At 38.4% G+C, this 24,650-nt stretch overlaps 1 protein-coding gene across 3 annotated transcripts; it reads left to right on the top strand.

Annotated features, from left to right (window-relative positions):
- The first annotated feature begins 842 nt into the window (after positions 1–842).
- LOC110172830 (proprotein convertase subtilisin/kexin type 6) lies at positions 843–23,492 on the top strand. Of its 3 annotated transcripts, none has more exons than XM_055154511.1 (21): positions 843–1,106; positions 4,760–4,860; positions 5,390–5,497; positions 5,558–5,701; positions 6,814–6,890; positions 6,969–7,057; positions 7,647–7,819; positions 10,988–11,200; positions 14,435–14,535; positions 14,833–14,936; positions 15,056–15,173; positions 15,724–15,912; positions 16,486–16,622; positions 16,830–16,979; positions 17,673–17,775; positions 18,053–18,249; positions 19,301–19,388; positions 20,208–20,311; positions 21,350–21,479; positions 22,008–22,120; positions 23,109–23,492. In XM_055154511.1, the coding sequence occupies exons 2-21, from the start codon at positions 4,849–4,851 to the stop codon at positions 23,204–23,206; spliced, it is 2,448 nt and encodes an 815-aa protein (XP_055010486.1). In that variant the 5' UTR covers positions 843–1,106; positions 4,760–4,848; the 3' UTR covers positions 23,207–23,492. The 3 variants fall into 3 exon arrangements, with proteins under 3 accessions (XP_055010486.1, XP_020794431.1, XP_055010487.1); XM_020938772.2 differs by having other exon boundaries at positions 4,756–4,860; XM_055154512.1 differs by lacking the exons at positions 16,486–16,622; positions 16,830–16,979; positions 17,673–17,775; ... (4 more) ...; positions 22,008–22,120; positions 23,109–23,492 and having other exon boundaries at positions 4,756–4,860; positions 14,833–14,962; positions 15,724–15,867.
- The last annotated feature ends 1,158 nt before the right edge of the window (positions 23,493–24,650 follow it).

Below are 24,650 nucleotides of genomic sequence, written 5' to 3'. Positions count from 1 at the left end.
GTCTTGGAAATCCCTATCTTTACTGAACAAAAGGTAAAAGGTATAGCTATTGACATGAAAACTACAACTTCATGACATCAGTATTTTGAGCTTCGTAGATGTAGACAGAATAATATTAATAATAATTAATAATAATGAAGGATTAGTCAAATAAGAAGAAAACACAACTCCAGATACTATGTTTTTGAGGAGGTAACAGCATTATAACATGGCAAGATTTAATTTTGTGTAATGTAGGAGCTTTAACCACAACTTTAACTGGATGGAAATTGGTAGACTACCAGTTTAAAATAACATAGCATACCAAGAAATGTCTTTTGCCCATTTATTTTTACATAGGGTGACCAGACGTCCCTGTTTATAGTCCCAGTTTTGAGCCCTGTGTCCCCAGACTTATCCAAAAGCAGTGATTTGTCCCAGTTTTATACAAGAAATGTCCCAGGTGTCTCTATTTTTGACCAATCTGATCCCTGCAAACAGTAAAGAGAGGCTTGAACTGTCATTTGTTTAGGTAAAATAGACAAAAGCTGCGTAAAAAGGACCAAAACACAAAGAAAATATAACTACATTGACTCACATGTTGAATGGGCCAAGTGCAAAACGATTTTCCTTAATTGTGCCCTCGTTTCACAATTTTATTATAGTTTTATTTTATTATTATCACCACAAACCGAGGTGTCCCAGTTTATTTATTCTGAAAATCTGCTCACCTTATTTTCACAACTAATTTCTGAGAATTTGTCATTTTGCAAAGTGCTGAAAATCGCGCACTCAAACTGGCAACCATCCTCCCCATCCAGCGCGCACCAGTCGACAGCAGCTCTGCGCGTTCACGTCGTAATTTTTATTCCCTCTTCGCCTCGAGGATGGCTTTATTATTCTAACCATGCGTACTGCTTTTACTGTCTGCATTTTTATGTCAAATGTCGATCTTTTGCACCAGGATGGCCCGTGGGTTGTGTTTCGTTTTGCTGGTAATTTATTTGGGTGAATTTTGGGTCCACGGTCGAGACGTGTTCACGAACCACTGGGCAGTGCGGGTCACAGGTGGGCACCTCGAGGCGGACCGAGTGGCAGCCAAATATGGATACAGGAACCTCGGTCAGGTCGGTGTCTGAACTCAAAGATTTTGTTAAATTATTATCAAATTTGGCTGTTAAACTTTGACAACTTGAGCTATTGAAAAGTGGTAGATCAAGGCAAAGTCACGTTCATGTTCTACGGTAAATTTTAATGCAATAACAAAATTTACTCACAACAAACAGACCTGGAGTTGTGTTTTGTTTCATTCACACATGTTTAACACAAAAATCCTGCATGTTTAGGCTGTTGGGTTTTTCTCTCTAACTGAAAACACTCTGCTCCACCTTGTGATGTCATGTGGTGATACAGGAAATGCTCCACTGTGTTTTAAAACTGGATACGCCTTCACTAGAATCATATGGATAATTTCACCCCAGGAACAGCCAATCTCTACTGAACAAAAGGTAAAAAGTAGCTGTTTACTTGAAAACTACCACTTCATGACATCACAAGGTGGAAAAGAGCACGCTGAGCTTTGAGAGCTAAACAAATTAATAATAAAGGGTTACTCAAACATGTGTGAATGAAACAAAACACAACTCCAGGTCTGTTTTTGAGGAGGTAACAACATTTTAACACGGCTTAAAGCTCACAAGTCATTTTTGTGTAATACCTTCAGAACATTGAAACACTACGTATAGGAATGTGCAAAAATATTGAAATATCGATATATCATATTGTTTAATGTAATGATACAGTATCAGTATCGTGTGCTGCTGTACTGATACATCTCCCAAGAGTATTTTTGGTATATTTCACTAAATTATTTCGTTACAGTCCTACAGTTATGCAACACATTTGACATTTTCACTGTTGATTAAAATGTGCGTGTTTCATATTCACTTTGCACAAGAAGTGGTTTAACACACAGCCATGATTTAGCCTTTATTTTTTTCTGAACCATATCGAATTATATTTGAAATAATGTTTGAAATACATCGAATATTGAATCATATCGAATCGTAAGATCATCGTTTTGAGGTATGTATCGTATCGTGGCTTGTGTATCGAGGTATGTATCGTATCAGCAACTTTAGAAATATTGTGTGTTTTTTAATATATTTAATATTTATTGTGTTTTTAGTCAAACGTGATGAATGTCTTTAACTTATTGTTTATGAAACAAACCATTCTGCACTGGAGGACTGTAACACTTTATTTTGTGATTGTTTTTTTCCATGCGTTTATTGTACATAATGTGGATGAATGAAATGTGAAATGTGGGACCAGCCTCTCAAATCAGCAAAACAAATTTACCTACAGGTACGAATAAAGCAACCTAACCTAACCTAATCTTCTAATGATACCCAGCCCGGCATAGTTACTGTGTAGTTTTGATGTTGAGTGCAATACCAAAGGTGCTAGACTCCATCCATTAATTCCCATAAATAACCCTGTGTAAACATTTGTTTTTCCTCCAAAAACATTCAAATACACAGAAAAGCTTGTTCATTTTAATGCTTTGGAAGCCTATATTTATTAATAGAGGCGACACCTATGAATTCCTTTAGCCTATTTAATAACCAGCAGTGACAGTTATTAAATAAAGTACTACACTGTGATATAAGTAGTAGAAAGTAGTAGGACTAGTATAAGTAGGCCTATAGCATTTTCACTGTATATTCTGCATCCTGCTGTATACAACATTTTAAATCCTTTATCCCATTCAAAAGATATAACCTAATATTTTATTATAAAGGTGCACTGTGTAACTTTTCTGGGGTCCATCAAATGCTTTTTCCCGTGGAGATGTTGTTGCTTTGTCTGGAATGTTTCACAGTATGGCATTAAACCTTTCATTGGTCACTGAGACTAAACCAAACTACAGTAAGTTACAGGTCAGATCTGTGGAGAGACATGTCAGAATCCCTGTTTTTTCTGGGTATTTCTGAGCTATAAAACCATCTGTAATTGAATAATATAAGGTAGAGCTGTTTAATGCCATATTGTGGAACATTCTAAGCAGAGCAATGACCATATATCCATAGATTATTAGTCATGGCAAAAGTCAATATGAAATCCATGGATATGAGCTGAATGCCTGTTATAAAATTCCAATATTTCCTTGTAACATACATTTGTCTACATATTTTATTAACTATTGTATGTCAGAAGAGCAGAACAGAACAAAAGGATTTCTGAGCTGTGGTTGGAGCCAGCACACGTTGGGTGAATATTGTTGTCAGCTGTTTCAAAATTCCTGCTTGAATTCTTGGTTCAAACTCAGAGAAAATGTTGACTCAGTTACATCATTTACACTGAAAAGGCTTTGGTGGGTGAGATGTGAGGGTCAGTAGTAAGAGAGTGGTGTTATGATCAATACCAGACACGTGTTCTTTGTCAGCTGCTCTAAAGTATCGAAAATCATTTAGATACTAATTTGAACAAGTATTGATACTAAAGAAGTCACATTCACAGGACAGAAATAATCTGCATATCATTCGTTTATTAGTTTTTCAATAAAAAATAAGAAAATGAAAAAAACAACTATTTTCTTCATTATCTGTCTCCAAAACCAAAATGAAAAAACAGATAACAATTCATTTTTTCAGTTTTCGATGTTGTGTTTAAATGAATAATGGAAAAAACTGATAACAACTGTTTCCCGTTTCCATGAATTAAACTGCGATGCTGTTCGGGACTGAGACCGGGACTGAGACCGGGACTGAGACCGGGACTGAGACCGGGACTGAGACCGGGACTGAGACCGGGACTGAGACCGGGACTGAGACCGGGACCAGATCGGGACTGAAAATGGTTTAGTCCTGATTTAGTCCCGTTTTAGTCCTGGTTCAGTCTCTATGCGGAGCAGTTTAATTCATGGAAACGGGAAACGGGCGTTATCCGTTTTTTCATTATTCATTTAAACGCAAAATCGAAAACTGATAAAAACATCGTTATCTGTTTTTTTTTTTTTTTTTTGGTTGTTTTTTTTTTTTTCATTTTGATTTTGATTTTGGAGACAAATAATGAAGAAAACTGTTGTTTTTCAGGGTTTATTTTTGTTGACATAAGGCCACTTGGTAATATAAAAGAAAGTACTATTATTTAATGTTGAAAATTACATATCGTCTAATTAAACAATGTTTTTATTATCATCATGGTAACAGAATCGATATTGAATATTCATCCTTTTCCTTAGTATCGAAAGCACCAAAGTACACCTCTGACATGTTAGATCGCACTCTGAGGAGCTCAGGGCCTGGTCTCCTGCTGGTACCCAGAGTTAGGACTAAACACGGAAGTGAGAGTTTCAGATTCACGCAGCTAAAACCTGGAACAGTCTTCCTGAACATGTGAGACAGGCCTCTACTTTGACTCTGAATCCAGACTCAAAACGGTTCTGTTTAGCTGCATATGACTGAAAGGTTTTAATTTTTCATTCCAGACTCTTCTCTCTTTTTAATGTTATGGTATGTTTTGATTTTAATGTATTGTGAATTTAATGCTTTTCTTTTTCTGTAAAGCACTTTGAATTACTTTGTGCACGAATTGTGCTATACAAATAAACTTGCTTTGCCTGCATTGGATCCATCTTTTTATGTCACTGATGAAACCAGTCCAGAGCAATGGGCCACTCTGAGCCTATGGGACCCTAATCCAGAATAATCTACACAATATGAATGAATGAATCTCATGTATTAACTTAAACTGTGTTCCGTTTTTGGTCAGATAGGAAGTCTGGAGGACCACTATCACTTCCACCACAGCAGAGTCGTCCGGAGAGCTGCCTTCCCCTTCAGAGGGACACACAGCTTCATACACATGGATCCTCAGGTAACAGCAAATTCAGTAACTGTGTACATCATAAAGCAACACTGTGGAACATTCTGGAGGTGGCCTGATTCCACAGAGCTGGAAAGTTAAAACATTCCCCATGGAAATATATAAGTTTTATGGCATACTGTGGATCAACATTTCCATAGTGATAAGCAGGTGTTTGCCCTCCTACGGGCCAAATAAGAGTCATATCTGTGGAGATGCAAGCCCGCTCAGTGTTAGGAATTCTTCAGCACAATAAAAGCCCAAAATGAATACACCAACGCTTTTATTTTTGGTGTAGTTTTGCCTAAAAAGTTACAATGTGAGGCTCTAAGTCAAGGTTTAGGTTAAAGTTGAGTAAAGTAGTATTTTGGTTTTGGTTGTTAATGGAAGTTTTTTGTTGGTTTATTTATTATTATTATTTTTTTATTCTTTCATTTTGGTTTATTTATTATATTCTATTTGATTGCACTGTGTTGCATTGTATTGTATTTTTCATTACCTTGTATGTGTTGTTATTTGTCTCCTCTGTGTTCATCTTCAGGTGCAGTGGGTCCAGCAGCAGAAAGTAAAAACCAGAGAGAAAAGATCCATTCAAAATGACCCAAACTTCAACTTCAATGACCCCAAATGGTCCAGCATGTGGTATATTGTAAGTCGATATTTACAAACAGAACTGTATAATTTTTACTGACAGAATGTTTTCTTTTAGCACTGCAACGACAAGAGCAGCCCGTGTCACAATGAAATGAACATTCTTGGAGCGTGGAAGAAAGGATACACTGGGAAAAATGTTGTGGTCACCATTTTGGATGATGGAATTGAAAGAAACCACCCAGACCTGGCGCCCAATTACGTACGTTTGTGTCCTACTGGAACTTAGAACTAGAATCTAAGCAGGGACTCCGAGCCTTTCCTCACCTCTACAGGGGTTTTCAAATTGGGTGAATGTGAGCCTCCCCTTAGAGAAGGTAAAGACAGCCGAGCCCCCTCCCTTCCCCAAAATCCCGTCCGCCTGCCCTACGCCACACAGACCTCTGAAGTTAATGCATCTTTTGTGTTCCTAGCAATGAGTTTCAAAAACAACTGATAATATATATTTTTAACATTGTATTTTCATATTTTTTTTTTATTAAGTGCCTTCATAAACGATCATTTCCAACTTCATGCAGGCCCAACTGAGGCTACTTTTAACATCATTGTACATCAGTAGGACACATGACTAAACCAGGTCTAAACCAGGTCTAAACCAGGTCTAAACCAGGACTAAACCAGGACTAAACCAGGACTAAACCAGGTCGAAACCAGGTCGAAACCAGGTCGAAACCAGGTCGAAACCAGGTCGAAACCAGGTCGAAACCAGGTCGAAACCAGGACGAAACCAGGACGAAACCAGGACGAAACCAGGACGAAACCAGGACGAAACCAGGACTTATCTTGGACTTGAGAGAGGGAGAACTCCGAGCCCAAGGGGTGTCCTCAAAGAGCGATCAGCGATGGTTGCTGGTCCTTTCTCCAGCAGTCTACGCGGGCTGACCTCCAGGCCCGTCCCGACACTCAGTCGTGGTTCAGTCCAGGTTTAGTCCAGGTTTAGTTCTCCTGGTTCAGTCCTGGAATCAGTCCTGGTTTAGTCTGCGTGTATTGCACCTCCCCAGTGGCTCCTTGCCTTCCCAAAGGTGAGGCGGGCTCCACCTATTGAAAACCGCTGCTATAGAGGAAACTTATTTCAACCTCTCGTATCCACAATCTTGTCCTTTCAGTCATTACCCAAAGCTCATGAGACTCTTGACCAGAACTATAGGTTCCTACACCTACCTATGGTTATGGTCTTCTAGATAGAGAATAATTGCAAATGTGTATGAATGATAGTTGTCAATAATGATTATCAAAATATAAAAATATGATTATAATTACTTTAATGATTATGGTAAACAAAAAGCAATAGTATTTCCCAACTTTGATTTGCAGGACCATCTTGCAAGTTACGATGTGAACGGAAACGATTATGATCCAACACCTCGTTATGACTTCCGCAATCAAAATATGTAAGAATTATTTTTCCTGTTTGAATTTAGTAAATAAACTGCCTACAGATTTATCTAGTGTTATTTTTCTGTCATTAGACACGGGACCCGATGCGCTGGTGAAGTGGCCGCTGCTGCCAATAACTCGCACTGCATTGTGGGAGTGGCTTTTAATGCTCACATTGGAGGTAAAATGTATGTTTTTGTTTTTTGTTTTTTTTTTTGCTTCGGTCTCTGTACCTGAGTTTTACCTTCTTAAAAACATGAAAAACAGAACTAGTTCATGTTAAACTCTTTGCAGTACTTACTCAGTCTGTGTATCATTTGTTCATTTGTTTTTCAAAATAAAACCAAAAATAAGAAAACAAACAAACAGCAGTTTTCTTCATTATTGGTCTCCAAAACCAAAATGAAAAAACGGACGATTTGTTTTTTCAGTTTTCGATTTTGAAACAAGAATGAGTGAATGATACACAGATTTTATTTCTCACTTTCATAAAGCCACCACAATGAGTGTAGAAGCACTTTTCACAGCAGAGGGCAGAGCAGAGTTTACAGTCACAGTAAAGTTTGACTATTACAAAAACTAGACAGTGCATCAGCCTTATTTTCTGGTTTGCATACAATAAAAACACAGCATATCCACTCTGCCCAAAGTGAATATTTGAGTTATGTTTAGTCCAAAGTTGTTTACGCTTTTGTTTGTTAGTTTTTGTTGACAAATATTTGCTAAAAGTGGAGTAGATGTTGTTTTAACGCCCTGTGTCTTGTCCACAGGTATCCGTATGTTGGATGGGGATGTGACTGACCTTGTGGAGGCAAAGTCTCTGGGCATTCGTCCTGACTACATTGACATCTACAGCTCGAGCTGGGGCCCCAAAGACGACGGGCGGACTGTGGACGGACCTGGACCCCTGACCAGGCAAGCCCTTGAGCAGGGGATCAAAAAGGTAACTATAACTGCAGGCATATGTTTATATATGCTAGTGATTTAGGATTACTGTATTTTTTTGGACTATAAGTCACTCCAGAGTATAAGTCGCATCAGCCAAAAAATGCGTAATGAAGAAGAAAAAAACATATATAAGTCGCACTTTTTGGGGGAATTTTGTTTTATAAAATCAGAGACCAGGAACCGACATTTCATCTTGAAAGTCAAGTTATAGTAATAACAATAGTAATAACAATAGAACAGAGAATAACAGACTGTTAACGTCACATATGAACAGTTCTTCAGATAACTATAACATAAACAACAAAACAGAACAAATTTACCAAACTCTCCATCTCACTCCAAATCACTAAATCCATTGAATTCATCATCTGTGTCACTTCTAAGCAATTCTGCGAGGTAAACAGAGCGCCGCTTCCTTTTCTGTGTAGCTGTGGTCAAACTCAGCATCAGTTCCAGTTAGAATTATTCCGACCTTTCTGAATCCCAGCAGGATGGTTTCGGTTGACACTGAAGTCTAGGCTTTCAGTGACTTCCAGGAAAGTTGCATGGTGCACCCTCCCGGTGTCACAAGTTTCTTGCTCATTCCAAAATTTCCTTTTGCTGCCCGATTATCGTTTTCGGTTGCATATTTCACTACTTGCTGGTTATAATCTGCAAAATATGATTTTCTTTTTGGGTCATTTGTGTTCAGTCTTGTCAGTTGTCTTCATAAGTTTATTTAAATTTAAAATTTTCAGTGGTGCAGAAGTAATGGTGCAATCAACTCACATGATACAGACAGGACAAAGGCTCTTTCTGCAGGAGACATGCACAGTAGGCTGAGAAGTGACAGTGGTACACGGTTGTCAGTTTGAAAATTTAAATATATAAGTTGCACTGGAATATAAGTAGCAGGACCACCCAAACCATGAAAAAAAAAATTATTTATAGTCTGAAAAATAAATACTGAGTTGTTGTTTTTTTTAATTTAAGATGTGCTGTGTAACTTTTCTAGTGCTCAGTCTGCTACCAGCTTTTCTGCTTGAGGATGTTATGTTATTAAAACCTTCAAATCAGGCAAGAAATCTAGGGGTAATAATGGACTCACACTTGAACTTTAACAGCCACATCAAATCAATAACATCTGCAGCCTTTTACCATCTAAAAAACATAGCAAAAATCAAAGGTTTACTGTCTAAAGCAGACTTGGAGGAACTTATCCATGCGTTTGTCTCCAGTAGATTAGACTACTGTAATGGTCTGCTCACTGGTCTCTCCAAACGAGCTGTGAGACAGCTGCAGAACATCTAGAATGCTGCAGCTCGGGTCGTTACTCGAACTAGGAAGTACGAGCACATAAGTCCTGTGCTCAGGTCTCTGCACTGGCTCCTGTGTCTCAGAGACTTTAAAGCAGCTCTGCTTGTGTACAAGTCTCTCCATGGCCGAGCACCAAAGTACATCTGTGACATGTTAGTGTCATATGAACCATCTCGCACTCTGAGGAGCTCAGGGACCGGCCTCCTGCTGGTGCCCAGAGTCAGAACTAAACAAGGGGAGTCAGCGTTTCAGGTTCATGCAGCTAAAACCTGAACATGTGAGACAGACTCTTCTGTGACGCTGTTTAAATCCAGGCTCAAAACATTTCTGTTTAACTGTGCATATAACTGAAAGGTTTTCATTCCACACTCTTCTCTCCAATTTATGTCCCTCTTTTTTAATTTTAATCTTCATGATTATTTATGTTTTGATTTGTTTTTATTATGATTTTAATGTATTTCTTATTCTGTAAAGCACTTTGAATTACTTTGTGTACGAATTGTGCTATACAAATAAACTTGCCTTGCCTTGCTTTGCTTTGAATGTTTCATAATATGGCATTAAAATGAGTAATTCCAGATGGTTTTACAGCTCAAAAACAAATTGAAAAAACATGACCTGAAACTGGTGAAGTCTCCTACTTGTCTTAATGGAGTTAGATTTGAAGAAGGATTTTGATTTAATTTATTTCTGTGGAATCCAACAAACATCTCAATGGAGACTCTGCCACAAAAGTTACAGACTGCACCTTTAATGTCCTCTGCAAACTAAATATTCTCTCACTTATGTTATTCCTGCTTGTTTAACAGTTTACATTTCAGGTTCTATTAAGTGTTCAACATGAGTACATCACCAGTCAAAGGTTTAGACATACCCTCTCATAAAATAATAATACATCTGACTTATATAGAGCTTTTTTGGACACTCTAAGACGTTTTACAAACAAATAGAAAGTGACATGAAAATGGGGGAAACATAGGGGGAATGCCAGCTTGAACAGGTGAGTTTTTAGTAACGATTTGAAGTGTTGCAGTGAGTCTAAGTTCCTGATGGATTGTGGGAGTGAGTTCCAGAGAGAGGGGGCGGCGAAGACGAAGGCTGTATTGCCCAAAATGTTGTTCTTCTTTATGTTTACTACTTTCTACACTTTATATACACACGGAAAATGTCAACTATATGAAGCCAGATATGTGGTAATATATAGCAAAGAAAAAAGTTAAGTAAGTACCATCCTTTGCTTGTTGCCAGTGCTGCAAACCTTTGGTCCATCATGATGAAGTCTCCTGAAATGATTTTCTCTTCACAGCTGTGCTTTGTGTCAAGAAAGTAGTGATCAAAGCAAAGGGTTGCTATTTTTTTACATCTAAAATGTGAGTTTGGATTTCCGAGAATTTATGTTTTGTTCTCGGTTGACCTCTATTTACCTGGGACAGTCTCACTTTGACCCCTGTGTCTCCTGTCCCCACAGATTTATCCAAAACTATTGATTTGTCCTAGTTTTATACAAGAAATGTCCCAGGTGTCCCTATTTTTTACCAATCTGATCCCTGCCACAGTAAAAAAAGGCATAAATTGTGATTTGTGTGGGTAAAATACATAAAAGCTGCTTAAAAATGACCAAAATGCAAAGAAAATGTGACTATACTGACGCACATTTTAGTCATGAATGGTCTGATTGCAGAACAATTTTCCTTCATAATTTTATTATTACCAACCACCACAGACCACGGATGTCACCCTATACATTGCATTTGTGTCCATAGTTTTAATACCTTCTGTGAGAATCTACAATGTAAATAAAGAAGAAACATGAATGAAAAAGTGCGCCCAGACTTTTGACTGGTAGTGTCCTGTCTCTCCCCTCCAGGGCAGAAAGGGCCTGGGCTCCATCTTCGTGTGGGCATCAGGTAACGGGGGTCGTCAGTTGGATCACTGCTCCTGTGACGGTTACACCAGCAGCATCTTCACCGTGTCCATCTCCAGCACCACAGAACATGGCAACAGGCCCTGGTACCTTGAGCCTTGCAGCGCCATCCTCGCCTCAACCTACAGCCGCGGCGAGCTTAACGACAGGACAATCGTGAGTATTGATACTTGGGAGCAGAGGTGGGGACCAAGGCTAGTTTTATATGATGACAGTCTGAACAGAAGACACAAAAGTGACATCGCTTCTTCACTTTTTAGTCTGCGTTTAGATGAGCATTTTCGGGAGGGAATCTGCGTGCATACAGTGACGCAAAAGTGTGTGGAATTCGATTGGGTATGCATGCCAGGCGGCTAGGTGGTGACACTAGGTGGTGATGTACGTGACGTAAATGCATACGTGACGTGAGCAGATTTGACCAGAGTTTTGCATCTTGGGCAGTGTAGACGGAAACACTACGGTGGAGCGTATTAATTTTTCCACTCTGGAGGGTGGTTTTAGATTTTTGTGTTTTTAAGCCCCAAAAACGCTGTCATCGTCTAAACGAAAGGCACTTGCGATAAAATATTTTGTCATTTTTACCCGCAAGCGCATTCTCGTTTAAACAGGCCTTAAGACTTGGGACTTGACTTGGACTTGAGCCCTGTGACTAGAGAAGACTTTCTATTCTGACCGTAATGATTCACACTAAGATCTTGACAAGACATGTAAAAAGGACACTTATATAATTACTCATATATAAATATATCATGACTTTTTAAGTACAAGTTATTTTAAAATTCGCAAACTGTATTTTGTAAATTAGGTTTAAAGACTTGAAATGACTTGAATCTCAAAGCAGACGACTTAGACTTGACTTGGACTTAAGAGCCAGTGACTTGAGACTCGACTTGGACTTGCCTGTCTTTGACTTTGGACTTGAGGTCAAAAACTTGAGACTTACTTGAGACTTGCAAAACAATGACTTGGTCCCAACTCTGCTTGGGGGTGTTCTATATGTGTCTCTATGGTGGAATATTCAGGGGTTTTCATGAAGACGCAATGCACGGATTACTTAACACTGTCAGAAATGTTTTACGATGGTCTGAAAACTCACGAAAAAATATAAAATGGATTTAAGTAACTCATTTTCAGGAGTCTGTGATCAATACGAGCGTCCATTGGTCCTTTGGTTTAGGTGTTTGATTTTCAACAAAAAGGTCACCTCACCTCAACTGTTGTAGTTCCAACTAGGTCAGCTCTTTATGGTCAGATTATGTTAAAATAAAGCTCAGATTTAAACCTAACAAAGCCTCAAAAGGAGCAGTGCCTACACTTAGCATCACACCCCCAGGGAATGTTAATGGCATCAGCTTTTACTACAATACAGCAGATTTTACCTTGTGTCTTGAGTTTAGTTTGGCTGGTATTTTTACACTCTACCCCCTCCATCTCCATGTGTGTTGCTTAATGACTCTAAAAGTTGTCAGATACACATAAGTAAAAAAGCATTATCAAGTGTGTCATGGATAATAATGTTAGAAATGTTGAAATGAAATACAGTGTCTCTTCCAGAAAAGCAAATATTCCCACATACCGAGGCCGAAGGGCGAGTGGCTGTTTGTTTGAGTGGCGTGTGTCTGATGTCATGAGGAGGGACGTGTAAATATGTGTATTGAAGTTAATAATAATGCAATACAATACCGCGTTTCAGGTGATTCAAATGGAAATCAAAGTAACTTTTATCTGTAATATTCTTGTGTAATTAGAATAGGGTCACCAGATGTCCCTATTTATCCGGGACAGGCCCAGTTATGAGCCCTGTGTCCCCTGTCCCAGCAGATTTATCCAAAACCAGTGATTTGTCCCAGTTTTATACAAAAAATGTCCCAGGTGTCCCTATTTTTGACCAATCTGATCCCTGCCAACAGTAAAGAGAGACATAAATTGTCATTTCTTTAGGTAAAATAAAAAGCTGCTTAAAAACAACCAAAACACAAAGAAAATGTGACTATACTGACTCACATTAGTGCCGAGTGTCTAACAATTTTCCTTAATTACGCACTCATTTCACAATTTTATTATTACCAACCACCACAAACCAGGAATGTCACAGTTTGTTATTTTGAAAATCTGGTCACCCTAAATTAGAATATCAGACTTTGGCTGCAAAATAATGCTATGAAATGCCCTTGGTTTAAATGGTGTGAAAGTCAACACTGAACTAAACCACACAAATGCGTACAGTATTACACTATACTAGTATTTGTATTTATTTCTGCAAACCGATTGGACAGGTAGCCTATGAATTTTAAATACTCTACATCAGGGGTCTACAAACTTTTTCCTCTGGTCAGCTGCTTTCAGAAAACGAAAATACCAGAGAGCTACTAGTTAATTTGTTATTTAAGAAATTAGCCTTAAATAAGGTACAGTTAGATTCCTATAAAACATAAACCATTACCCATTTATTAGTGCATAAATTTAAGCATCAAAATGATACTTAAAACACAACAACTTGGAGTGCCTGAAGAAGTAAAAATCGCACAAGGAAAAATATAGTTAAAAGGCCTTTATTTAAATGGCCAAAGCCAACATGTTTCGACCAACCCTGATGAAGACCAGTTTGTTTTGATCCCTTTGATCCTTTTTCACAAGAGCACCCTCTACCTGCTCCCACTGACTGGAACACCTGCAGCAAACAGCCACATTTTTGTTCTTTCTCACCAAAATGATATGTTTACAATGGTAAAAGGGATTTAATTCATCGCATTTTACTTATTCAGCACAATGTGTAGAAATGTGTAAGAAATCCCTGTCAGAAATCTCTTGGCGAGCTACTTGGAAGGGGGGGAGAGCTACTGGTAGCTCCTGAGCTACAGGTTAGAGACCCTTCCTCTACATTTTATAAATAATATACATATTATTGCTAATGGTGACTTCAGTGGTAGCTAAGAAAGCATGAATGTGGCATACACAAATATCTGACTTATGTTTGGTCTAGTGGAAAAGTTTTGCCTGGAATGTTACACAATAGGGCATTAAACTTAATCTATTTTACATTTATGGTATTTATGGGTGTTTAGTAGGGTTGTTTCTCTGCAGATCTCACCTGTAAGTTTCTCTTTTGACTTTACCTGCTTTTCTTCACGGAGATAGATCATTTAATGCCTCACTGTGGAACATAACAGACAACTTTTCCACTATGTCGAGCGTGAGTAGGATATTTGGCACTGTAGAGGCCACATTCTTGCTTTCTTAGCTTCCACTCAGCTACTTTACCTGATTATCTTCACGGCAAGTGCCTTACTGTAGAACATCCACGCAAAGCACTGACATTTTCATGGCAGACCTGCATTGTGCACCTTAAATATGGCCAACATCCCAATCTATTCGTGGTTTCTGTTCCAGGTGACCACAGACCTACACCAGCGCTGCACTGATCGTCACACTGGGACCTCTGTCTCTGCTCCCATCGTGGCCGGGATCATCGCTCTGGCTCTGGAGGCCAAGTCTGTAACTCTTATTACACTCTTAATTTTTACTTCTTAAAAAACATGAAAAGCAGAACTACATTGTTTTAGACAGCTTGCAGTGATGAAAAGTTATTCCTCACTTACCTTATGTATTTTGACCATCCTATTTACACTTTTCACAGTCAGATATCTGTGAGTTTGTGGCAACAATAACGCGTACTTCCTGATTATCGTACAATAAAACTTTTGACCTAAAAAGCTGCTTAGACAATATATCTGTACAGTTTTTATTGTGTCAAATGTGTTAAATATAATACTGTTCTTGTTTTTTAGTCTTCTTCTTACCTGGAGAGACGTGCAGCACCTTTTAGTCCGAACATCTCGACCTCTTCACCTCAAAGCGGACGACTGGAAAACCAATGCAGCCGGACTCAGAGGCACACACCCTTCTAATACTCACATAGTACTTCCACTGTTCTATATACAGCACTATGAGAGGTCCAGAGCGCCCCCTGGTGGTGTTTTAAAATAACACATGTCCTGTTTGTGCTTACAGTCAGTCACCTGTATGGGTTCGGGCTGGTCGATGCGGAGGCCATGGTCCAAGAGGCCTCAAAATGGAGGACGGTCCCGCCACAGCGCACCTGCACCCACAAACCACTCAGACCAAACAGGTAAGTCTGTAATTGTTTACTTAAAGGGGATGTATTATGTAAAATCAACTTCAGTGAGCTAGTTATAAGTGTTCCTTCATCATTACTTGACTTTTTGTATTTTGTTTGATGTTTCAGTAATTCTGTATTCTCCTGCATTTCAGACTTGAGTGTTTCTGTTTTCTCCTACCTCCTATCCCTGCCCACTTCTTTGTACTTACTGTAGTGTATGATTACTGTATGGTTATTGTACAACAAATACTACTACTTTTACTCCACTACTATTACTGTACTAGAGCTAAGTATCATTAAGAAGTTACGATACAAACCTCAATACATAGGCCACGATACGATACATATTTCAATACAGTGAACTTTTGATTCGATATATTTCAAGTCGATTTGATACAATTCAGTAAAAATAAAGGCTAAATCATGGCTGTGATACTAAAACTAAGTTGAAATTTGAAACACAAAAGTCCTTATGTTTGACACAAAAAAAAAAACCCCACAAAAGATATGATTAAATGAACTAAACTTAAGTTATTTCATTTTCCTGTGCCCTCTGCAGTTATATTCATGCGGGTCAGACTCTGAACAGCTCCACTGTCTCCTCTGGGTGCTCTGATGAGGCTGATCGGGAGGTGAAGTTTCTGGAGCATGTGGTGGTCAGTGTCCTCCTCACACACCCACGAAGGGGAGACCTCGAAATCAGCCTCATCTCTCCGTCTGGGACCAGGTCTCAGCTGCTGGCCAAGAGGTGAAGACTACACTTTAGTAACATAACTACCATTGAATAACTAACAACAATATAATAACAATATATAACACTGTTCCCTCATCACAAACATGCCTGTAGAGGTTTTAGTTGGCATCCATGCATGTTTGTGTAATTTAGTGATCTCTCCTAGGCCTTATTTGACCCCTCCTTATGGTTAGCTGTAAGATTCTATCCACTGTTTATGTCACCCATGCTCCCACATGATAATTGTCCATGAATATACAAAAACATGACAACTGTACACAGCAACTTGATAAAACCTGATGCGATATGCTGTAGTTTCATTAGCGTGATGCATTCTGATTGCGTTGTAATGGCGCTCTGAAGGGGGGCTGAATTAACGCAGAGAGCAAAGGGAGGGGAGACCCAGAGTCTTAAAAATGAGACCACAGAATTAAAAGTTTTCTGATTCCTCCAAACAAAAGGCAGAAGCAGTGCATTCACACTAGTTTTTGTCTTGGTGTAGCCTTGTTTTGGTCCTGTTCTGGTCAAGTCTCAGTGATGCGGTGGTTAATGTGTGAACGCTCCTTTAATATGCATATTCTGTTGCAGGTTGTACGATGGCTCAAATCAGGGCTTCAGAAACTGGGAGTTTATGTCGGTTCATTTTTGGGGAGAAAAGGCTGAAGGCTCGTGGACTCTGGAGATCAAGGATTGTCCATCGAAACTACGAAACACAGAGGTCCTGGGTGAGACAATACAATCATTTTCGGCATACAAATTACTGTAATTTCTGGACTATAAGTCACCCACAACTTTTTTCTCAAAAAAAAAAAGCCACCTGGTTGTTTCTATGAATATGTCCTTGCCCTTCACCAGAAAAGTTACACAATCCACCTTTAACCACTAATACCAACACTTAAAGAATTATAATATTGTTAACTTCATGAATACAGGAAACCTCAAAGAGTGGTCGCTGACTCTTTATGGCACCTCTGAGGACCCGTACCTTCACCACTCCAGCTCCACAAACCAGGACGTTCCAGGTCCAGAGGGGGTCCTGGATGAGCCAGAGCTACAGGAGGAAGAGGAGGAGGAGTACAACGGTGAGCGATTATGACCAAAGCAGGGATCTAAAATGTGAATTGTTGAGCATAACTTCCCAGTGTTCATTATTTGCTTTTTTCCAATTGGGTGTGTTTTCTTTGTTTTTTAATGAAAACATAGTGCACAGTGTAATGTCTTGTAATGTAAAAAAAATAAATAAATAAATTGTGACAACCTGATAAAGCTGCTGCATCTCTAATAGTGTATATGTGGATCTGACCGTTCTATCAATGATGTTTTATGTCAAGAGTGGGATTTGAACCCCCAACTTTCGGACCAGTGGAGCAAGGTTCCCACTCCTTTTCACTGACAAAATTTCTAAACTTTTCCATGACTTTACAGCACCCTACATGTGTAGAATTGAACAGACTTTTAGGGCTAAATATGAAATGTCAACCCTTTCCACTCACCTTATAGTTTGGTGTTATAGTTTTTTAACACTCAAAATGCTGTCAGTGCATTTATTGTTGTCTCTTTTAAACAAAAGTGGTGACCTTAGGGAATAATCGTAATATTCTAATGATAACTTAACAGAACGCTGTGGTTGCATGAAAGAGATACTAAAATTCCATGACTTTTCCAGGGCTGGAAAATGACATTTTCAATTTCCATGACTTTTCCAAGATTCCCATGACCTTGGGAATCCTGCAAACACTATCAACTGAACTATTGTCTTTCTGTTGTTCCCTCAGGCCCCTGTCACAGTGATTGTGGAGATCAGGGCTGTGATGGACCTAAGGCTGAACACTGCCTCAACTGTGCCCACTTTAGTCTGGGACGACCCAACACTGAGAGGTTTGGCTTAAAACTGTCTAACTCAGCTTTAAACTGTTAAATTAAATAATAATGCTTTAAAGTTAAATAGTATATATAGAGGTTACACAGTTTTATCATGTTTATGGAATTTAAAATTAAAATCTTACATGCATGTTAAGTACATATTTAGCTGCAGTCCTTGTATTTGAGTATAATTTTTGTCATTTCGATCACTGATATTGTCTCCAAGCTAAAAATAAAATGTATTTCCTCTAAACAGAATTAACTTATGGCATGTTGTACTGTTTTGCGTTAGGGCCTGTGTGAGCCATTGTCCTGTGGGGTATTTCGGAGACGTGGCGGCACGTCGCTGCAAGCGTTGCCATAGAAACTGTGAGCGGTGCTTGGGTCAGTCGGAGGCAAAGTGTTCGTCCTGTAGAAGAGGCCTGTACATGAACCCTCTGAGCTCCACCTGTGTCGACACCTGCCCACAAGGTCACTACGGCAACCAGGGTGAGTACCTGTTGCTCAGAAATTTGGTAGAATTTTACGGGACATTCGGTTCGGTGCAGGGCTATGTACAAGTGAATTTGCGCAATTCCATACCCGCGACCTCTGTCCCTAGCGAAAGGGTATTTTCAACCGCTGAGGACTTTGTAAGTGCCAGCAGATCTGCACTTACTGCAGACAATGTGGACAAGTTGTTTTTTCTGGCTAAAAATATGAGATTAAGTAAAACTTCCTACTGGAACTGCTAGTGCGGTGCCTTGCTTTTCAAAAAGTTTTGTTTACTGTTTACAAGGAATTAATTTTTTTATAATATTTCATACATTTGTTGCTTATTTGAGAGTTTATTAGTTAAGCAGCACTTTGTGTAATGTTAAAACAAACTGTTGGTTTAATAAGCAAATGGTTTTGCATTTTGTCCCTATACTATACCAAAAATTAACTTAACCATGACCACAAAACCGAGGTACATACTGATCCGTGATTTTTGTGTATCGTTACACCCCTAATAATTTTATATTTTTAAGGCAAATTCTTTAAAGTAGCCATCGTCTCTTCACAGCTTTGCCTTGACAGGGTCAAGAAATGCCAAGAGTACAGGAGTAGTTAGTTAAACTTATTTTGATTTTTTTTTTTTTTTTTTTTTTTTTACTGCATTCCACATTCATTCATAGTTTTAGTGCTTTCAGTGAGAATCTGAAAAATAGTTAAAAAAAATACGTCATATAATATAATATATTATATTTTGATGGTTTGCTCGGGGCTAATCAGCTTTGTGGTAACTAAAGACCACAAGACCTATAAATGTATTTCAAAACTGTTTCTTTATAAACTGCTAAGATACTAAAACATTTTGCAGAATATTAAGTTTTAAGTGTGTGTTTTGTTTTGTTTTTAACTAAACAACAACCACATCATGGACATTAGTTACCATGCAGCTGGTTGGTCTCAGTTGTTCTTTTTAGTGCACTTCCTGACCTGCAGTGGGCTTCTGAATGGGTAGTGACTGAACAATCTGTTATTATGTTGTGCTATTTATAATTTCTTTCTTTTTCAGAGCAGCAGCGGTGTGTGGAGTGTAATGACAACTGTAAGGGATGTGTGAAAGACTCAGACAGATGCACGGCCTGTAAACAAGGATACAGGTGACAGTTCTATCACTTTATTAGGATTATTTACAAGCGCACTATGTAGCTTTACTGGACGAGGGTCCGGCCACCTGCTTGTCTCCATAGGTAATATTAATGCTTTGCTTTCAACATTCAGCGGAAACAAACAGGTCATGCTACCAGGCTAAGTTTCAGGTCAGATCTGTGGAGAGGAGACCCCACTCAAAGTATGGTAAAAATGTTTTTCAAGATTTTAATTTTTGCACTGAACGCACTTGTATTTCAGTTAATGCAGGATAGATATGTCTATAATGCTGTACTGTGGATTACCATATTTTTTTTGACTATAAGCAGCACTTGATATCCTTTAATTTTCTCAAAATTTAACATTGTGTTTTATAATCCGGTGCACCCTATTATTAATTCTGATTGTGCTTACTGACGTTGAACTGATTTTATGTGGTACACGGCGTGTAAAAATTTGTCAAAATGTTTAAGTACAACTTTGGTAAACTACAAAGCCACACCGCTTGATGAATTGTTGGAGCATTATTGCTACTATAGTCAGGAGCCCGACAGAAGCTGACCGCATCAGCGCACAAGGAGCAAGCTGTTTTTTCGATGCTTATAGTTTATGCAAAGTTAGCCATGTGGTTTTAAGTTTACTTTCTGTAAAATGTAAACAAATGTGGGTAAAGCTGCATTAAACACATTATTACTCAATGTATATATCCTTCCCTCTCGTTTAGTCCTCCAGGTACTGCCCAGTTTGTCAGCTCTATTTGAAATGTATTTGTGGGCAGAGTTTAGGTGTTTAGTCTCGCTGTAAAGATATATTTATATTTGTATCCACAGTCTGGCTGGGATGACCTGTGTCCCTGAATGCACCAAAGGGACATTTTTTCACTTGGAGGAAATGAGCTGCAGGCGCTGTCACTCCTCCTGTCAGACATGTACAGGTCAGTCTCTCTTTGAAATCTACATGTTTAGCTGTTGTTATTGTAATAAAGGGTCCATATTATACTGTCCTACGAAGGCAAAATACCTGAACTCGTCAGATTGTGAAACTAAGAAAATTTATTAATTTTAAATTTATTATTTCAGAGTTTCTGTTTTGTCCAGACAAAAGTATAATAGGTAGGGCTCCCAAAATTTGACTAGCTGCTATAATGAAGAAATATTTGCATGCGAAAAATATTGACCTCAAAATTTAACTTTGTTGGCAGTTCCTATACTCTGCCTTTGCCTTTTACCTTTGCACGACTTCTTATTTTTGGCACATAATACAATTACTGACATGATCATTATTTGCTTGATTTTCCCCAGACTTGTATCCATTATAAGAACCTCACCAAGCTCTAGTCATTATGGGGTTTGTTTGAAATGATATAGAAGAGCTTTGGATTTCCTATTTAGTGATGATCAGGATCGTGCGGCGACACACAGTTAAACAGTTTGTTTAACTTTGCAGTATAGTATGTATAGTATGAATAAATACACAACATACTTTCAGATTAAACATAATTTAAATAGAATATAATACAAAGGTATATTTATTTAATGTGTTAAGACCCTGTGCCAAAGCCGCAACAAAAAGAAGGAGGTGAGAGGTTGATTTTAAAATAAATTATATTTATTAACTAAATCACAAACAAAACATACACAGTTTCTGCCTTTTGCCTTTGCATGACTCCTTATTTTTGGTTCATGGTACGAAGGCAGAGAACAGGAACTGCCAAATAAGGGTCAAACTGCAATTTTGAGCTCAATATTTTTATTGACATTTATTCACAGTGATAAAGGAGGTTTCAGATACCCCCAAAATGACATGAAAATTTTTTTGACCAAACATGACGTTACAGTTTTCTGCCTTTGTAGGGCAGTATAGACTGAACTGGCTTTCTGGGCTTGGTTCTGTGTTTTCAGTTTGAGATGTTTCAGATGTTCTTATTACTGTATTTGTATAAAGCAGTAGCATGTATCTTCTGACCTGTTAGGCCCTGGTAAAGGAGAGTGTATCCGCTGTACTGAGGGCTTCCTGCAGCAGGAGTGGAGGTGTGTTCAGGCCTGTGCCCCTGGATACTACTCTGGACAGCCCTCTGCTGGCAGGAACAGGATGTGCCACAGGTAGGACTAAAATAAATCTGATGTTTATTTAAGTATGGTTTAATTATTTTATTTTCAAGACCAGATGGTAGTTAGAATCATAGAAGTTTAGAAGTTAGTTAGAAGTTTAAAATGTCAAGGTAGAGCTACAACTACTGCTATAACAAAAAAAAAGAAAAACAAAAAGAAGAACTTTAGGGGGCAGGAGTGCTACTTGGATGTACAGATATTGTGCAAAATTGTCCTTTTGGTCCTCTTCAGTGTAGGGACCAGTCTCAAATACAAAGCTGAAAAAGCTGAGACACTCAAAAAGTACACAATAATTAAAAGACAATAAAGTTAAAATCATGTGAACACATTTCGGCCCATCAGCCTTCATGCCCTGATAATTATTTTGTACTTTTTGAGTGCCTCAGCTTTTTCAACTTTGTAAACAAAAAGAAGAGCCTACAAAAAAAATGCCATAATGGTCAGAAACCTGATTTAAATGAAATCTTATGAAATTGTTACTCAGTATTTGATTGATTATTGATATATATATTCTTTCAGATGTGAGGAAAACTGCTTGAGCTGTAGTGGCCCGGGGACGGCGTGTCTCAGGTGTAAAGACGGCTTCAGTCTGGTGAGCCGCACCTGTGTCGTCAACTCCTCCTGTAACAACGGTAAGGACCTGCTCTGAACCACCAGCTTCAGAGTAGGGTATTGAAAATCAGATGATCAAAAAGTTAGATTGGAACAAGTATCGATACTAAAAAATTCACATTCACAGCAGAGATGGGTACCTGCAAATAGTTGCTGAAAAGGGGGGGTTTTAACGTTCTGGAATTTTTCAGGCGGGTATGCGAACGGGTCATGATTACACACAGGCAGGTCAGGTGAATCAAATGAAACGACAAACGGGAGAAAAGTACCTGACGCACATCCAGGACGTCCGTTGCCCTGGAAACAAGTGCCATTTCTCGGGTCTTTCCCCGGAACGATGGACCAAGCTGAGAGAGACTTTAGTTTATTTGTTACATAAAACCATCAGTGGAGGTGATCAACTCAGCAGCTGCACTCCTGGTTTAGTCCTGGTTTAGTCTTGGTTCAGTCCTGGTTCAGACTTGGTCCAGTCCTGGTTGTAGTCCTGCCCATCAGCTCGGTGGTTGCGGCGTGTATATATTTATGCTAATGACAGTGGTTTAGTCCTAGTTTAGACCTGGTTCAGTCCTGGTTCAGTCTTGCTTTAGACCTGGTTAAATCTTGGTTTAGTCTTGGTTTAGTCCTGGTTTAGTCCTGATTTAATCCTGATTTAGTCCTGATTTAGTCCTTGTTCAGTCCATGTCCAGTCCTAGCAGAGTCCTGGCGATCGGCTCAGCAGTTGCAGCATGTATATATTTATTTATTAATCCTGGTTTAGTCCTGGACTATTGGGCTGTCCCAGATTTGTCACAGGCAAATGACTTTTATGCCAGGAGGGTGACAAAAAGTTTCATGTATTCATGTTTTAATGGAGTGTGTCTGAAGCTTCAGTGAGTGCACTTGAATCAGTCTGAGATGTTATTTAAAAGTAGTAGCAGTAGCAGTAGTAGTAATAGTAGCAGTGATAGTGGTAATAGCATAAATAACAGATAATCCAGATTCTAACTCAAAACTTTGTTGTGTTTTTAGCCGACGAGATTTTCTGTGAAATGGTGAAGTCTAATCGTTTGTGTGAGAAGAAACTTTATCGACAATTCTGCTGCAAAACCTGCCTCATGAATGGCTAGCATGAATTTTATAACCAACATTATTTGAATATTGATACTTTGCAGTGACCTCCTGTTTGGGGGTGTTCTACATGGATCTCTAAGGATAGAATGTTCAGGAGTTACCATGGTGATACGATGCACACATTACTCAAGAAAAAACTCAAGAAAAAACTAAAATGGGTTTAAATAACACGTTACTACACTATACTTGTTAATAAATGTACGTTAATGAATGTTTATATTTTGCTTCATGTGTACAGTAAATTTTTACACATACAAATGTATAGAGGGATGCATGTAAATAAACTAGAATGAACCAAATTTTGTGTCTGTGAATTCTTAAACAAATGCTGAAGAAATAGTAAGAAGAATGTTGTATTTTTGTATTCATAAAACAATTGAGTGTAATACCGCATTTGTCCAGGAGAGGGCAGAGGTAGACAAGGTTTGGACAGTTGAAACGCTTGGTTTGGTTTGGTATCTGTGAAACTTTTTTTTTTTTTTACCATTAATAAAACAATGCAAAGACAAAAATTACACTGCATTAAGTGCATCTTCCCAAAAAAAAAAAAAAAAACAGGATAAGGTCGTGCAAGTCAGAGGTGGGACAAGTTGTTGTTTTTCAAGTCTCGAGTAAATCTCAAGTCTTTGACCTCAAGTCCCAAGCCAAATACAGGCAAGTCCAAATCGAGTCTCAAGTCTTTTTGCAATTTATATGAATTTTAAACTAAATTGCACTTAAAAAGTCATGGAATATTAATATATGCGTATTTATAGAGTGTATAAGAGTTGTAGAAATGCAAATATTTCCTTTTTCAATGTTTTGATAAGATCTTAGTGTGAATCATTACGGTCAGAATAGAAAGAGTTAAGATTTAAAAGTGCTTAATATCAGTTATTTTGTCATGTAATATGCACTGAAATGGAAGGATTGTGTTTGCTGTAGTTCCCTCTGTTTTAATGTATTGTACTGTATATTACGGTAGTACATTTGAGGATACCATGTCACGGTACTTCAGTTACATCCAAAGTAACAAATAGAGAAGTGGGAGAGACATGTTCCAGAGAAAAGTATTTTCTAAAAACATTTTTTTTTGGGGGGGGACATCAAGTGTTCTCAAGTCACAGGGTTCAAGTCCATGTCAAGTCCAAGTCGAGTCTCAAGCCTTAGCCTATGTTATCAAGTCTCAAGTCCTAAAAATAGTGACTCAAGTCTGATGCAAGTATAATAGTATCCACTAGGGGGAAGCGTAAAGTACTGTACATATTGAACAAAAACACTAAAAACTAAGTATATATTGTAAAGTAAAATGTTTTTTTTAAGTGTCGGTGCAGTATTATGTGTACAAACTGTGTCCCATAATGTACAAAATAAATCTAATTAAAGCCTAAACTAACCACATATTTGACTATATAGAGTGTAACTTAATTGCATGAAACAATTTCATTCAAACTGACCTGA

Source organism: Boleophthalmus pectinirostris, unplaced genomic scaffold (genome assembly GCF_026225935.1).
Source record: "Boleophthalmus pectinirostris isolate CB_2022bp ecotype Guang Dong unplaced genomic scaffold, ASM2622593v1 HiC_scaffold_19, whole genome shotgun sequence".
NCBI lineage: Eukaryota > Metazoa > Chordata > Actinopteri > Gobiiformes > Gobiidae > Boleophthalmus > Boleophthalmus pectinirostris.
The sequence above is the reverse complement of the archived record's forward strand: the minus strand, read 5'-3'. Positions and strand labels throughout refer to the sequence as shown.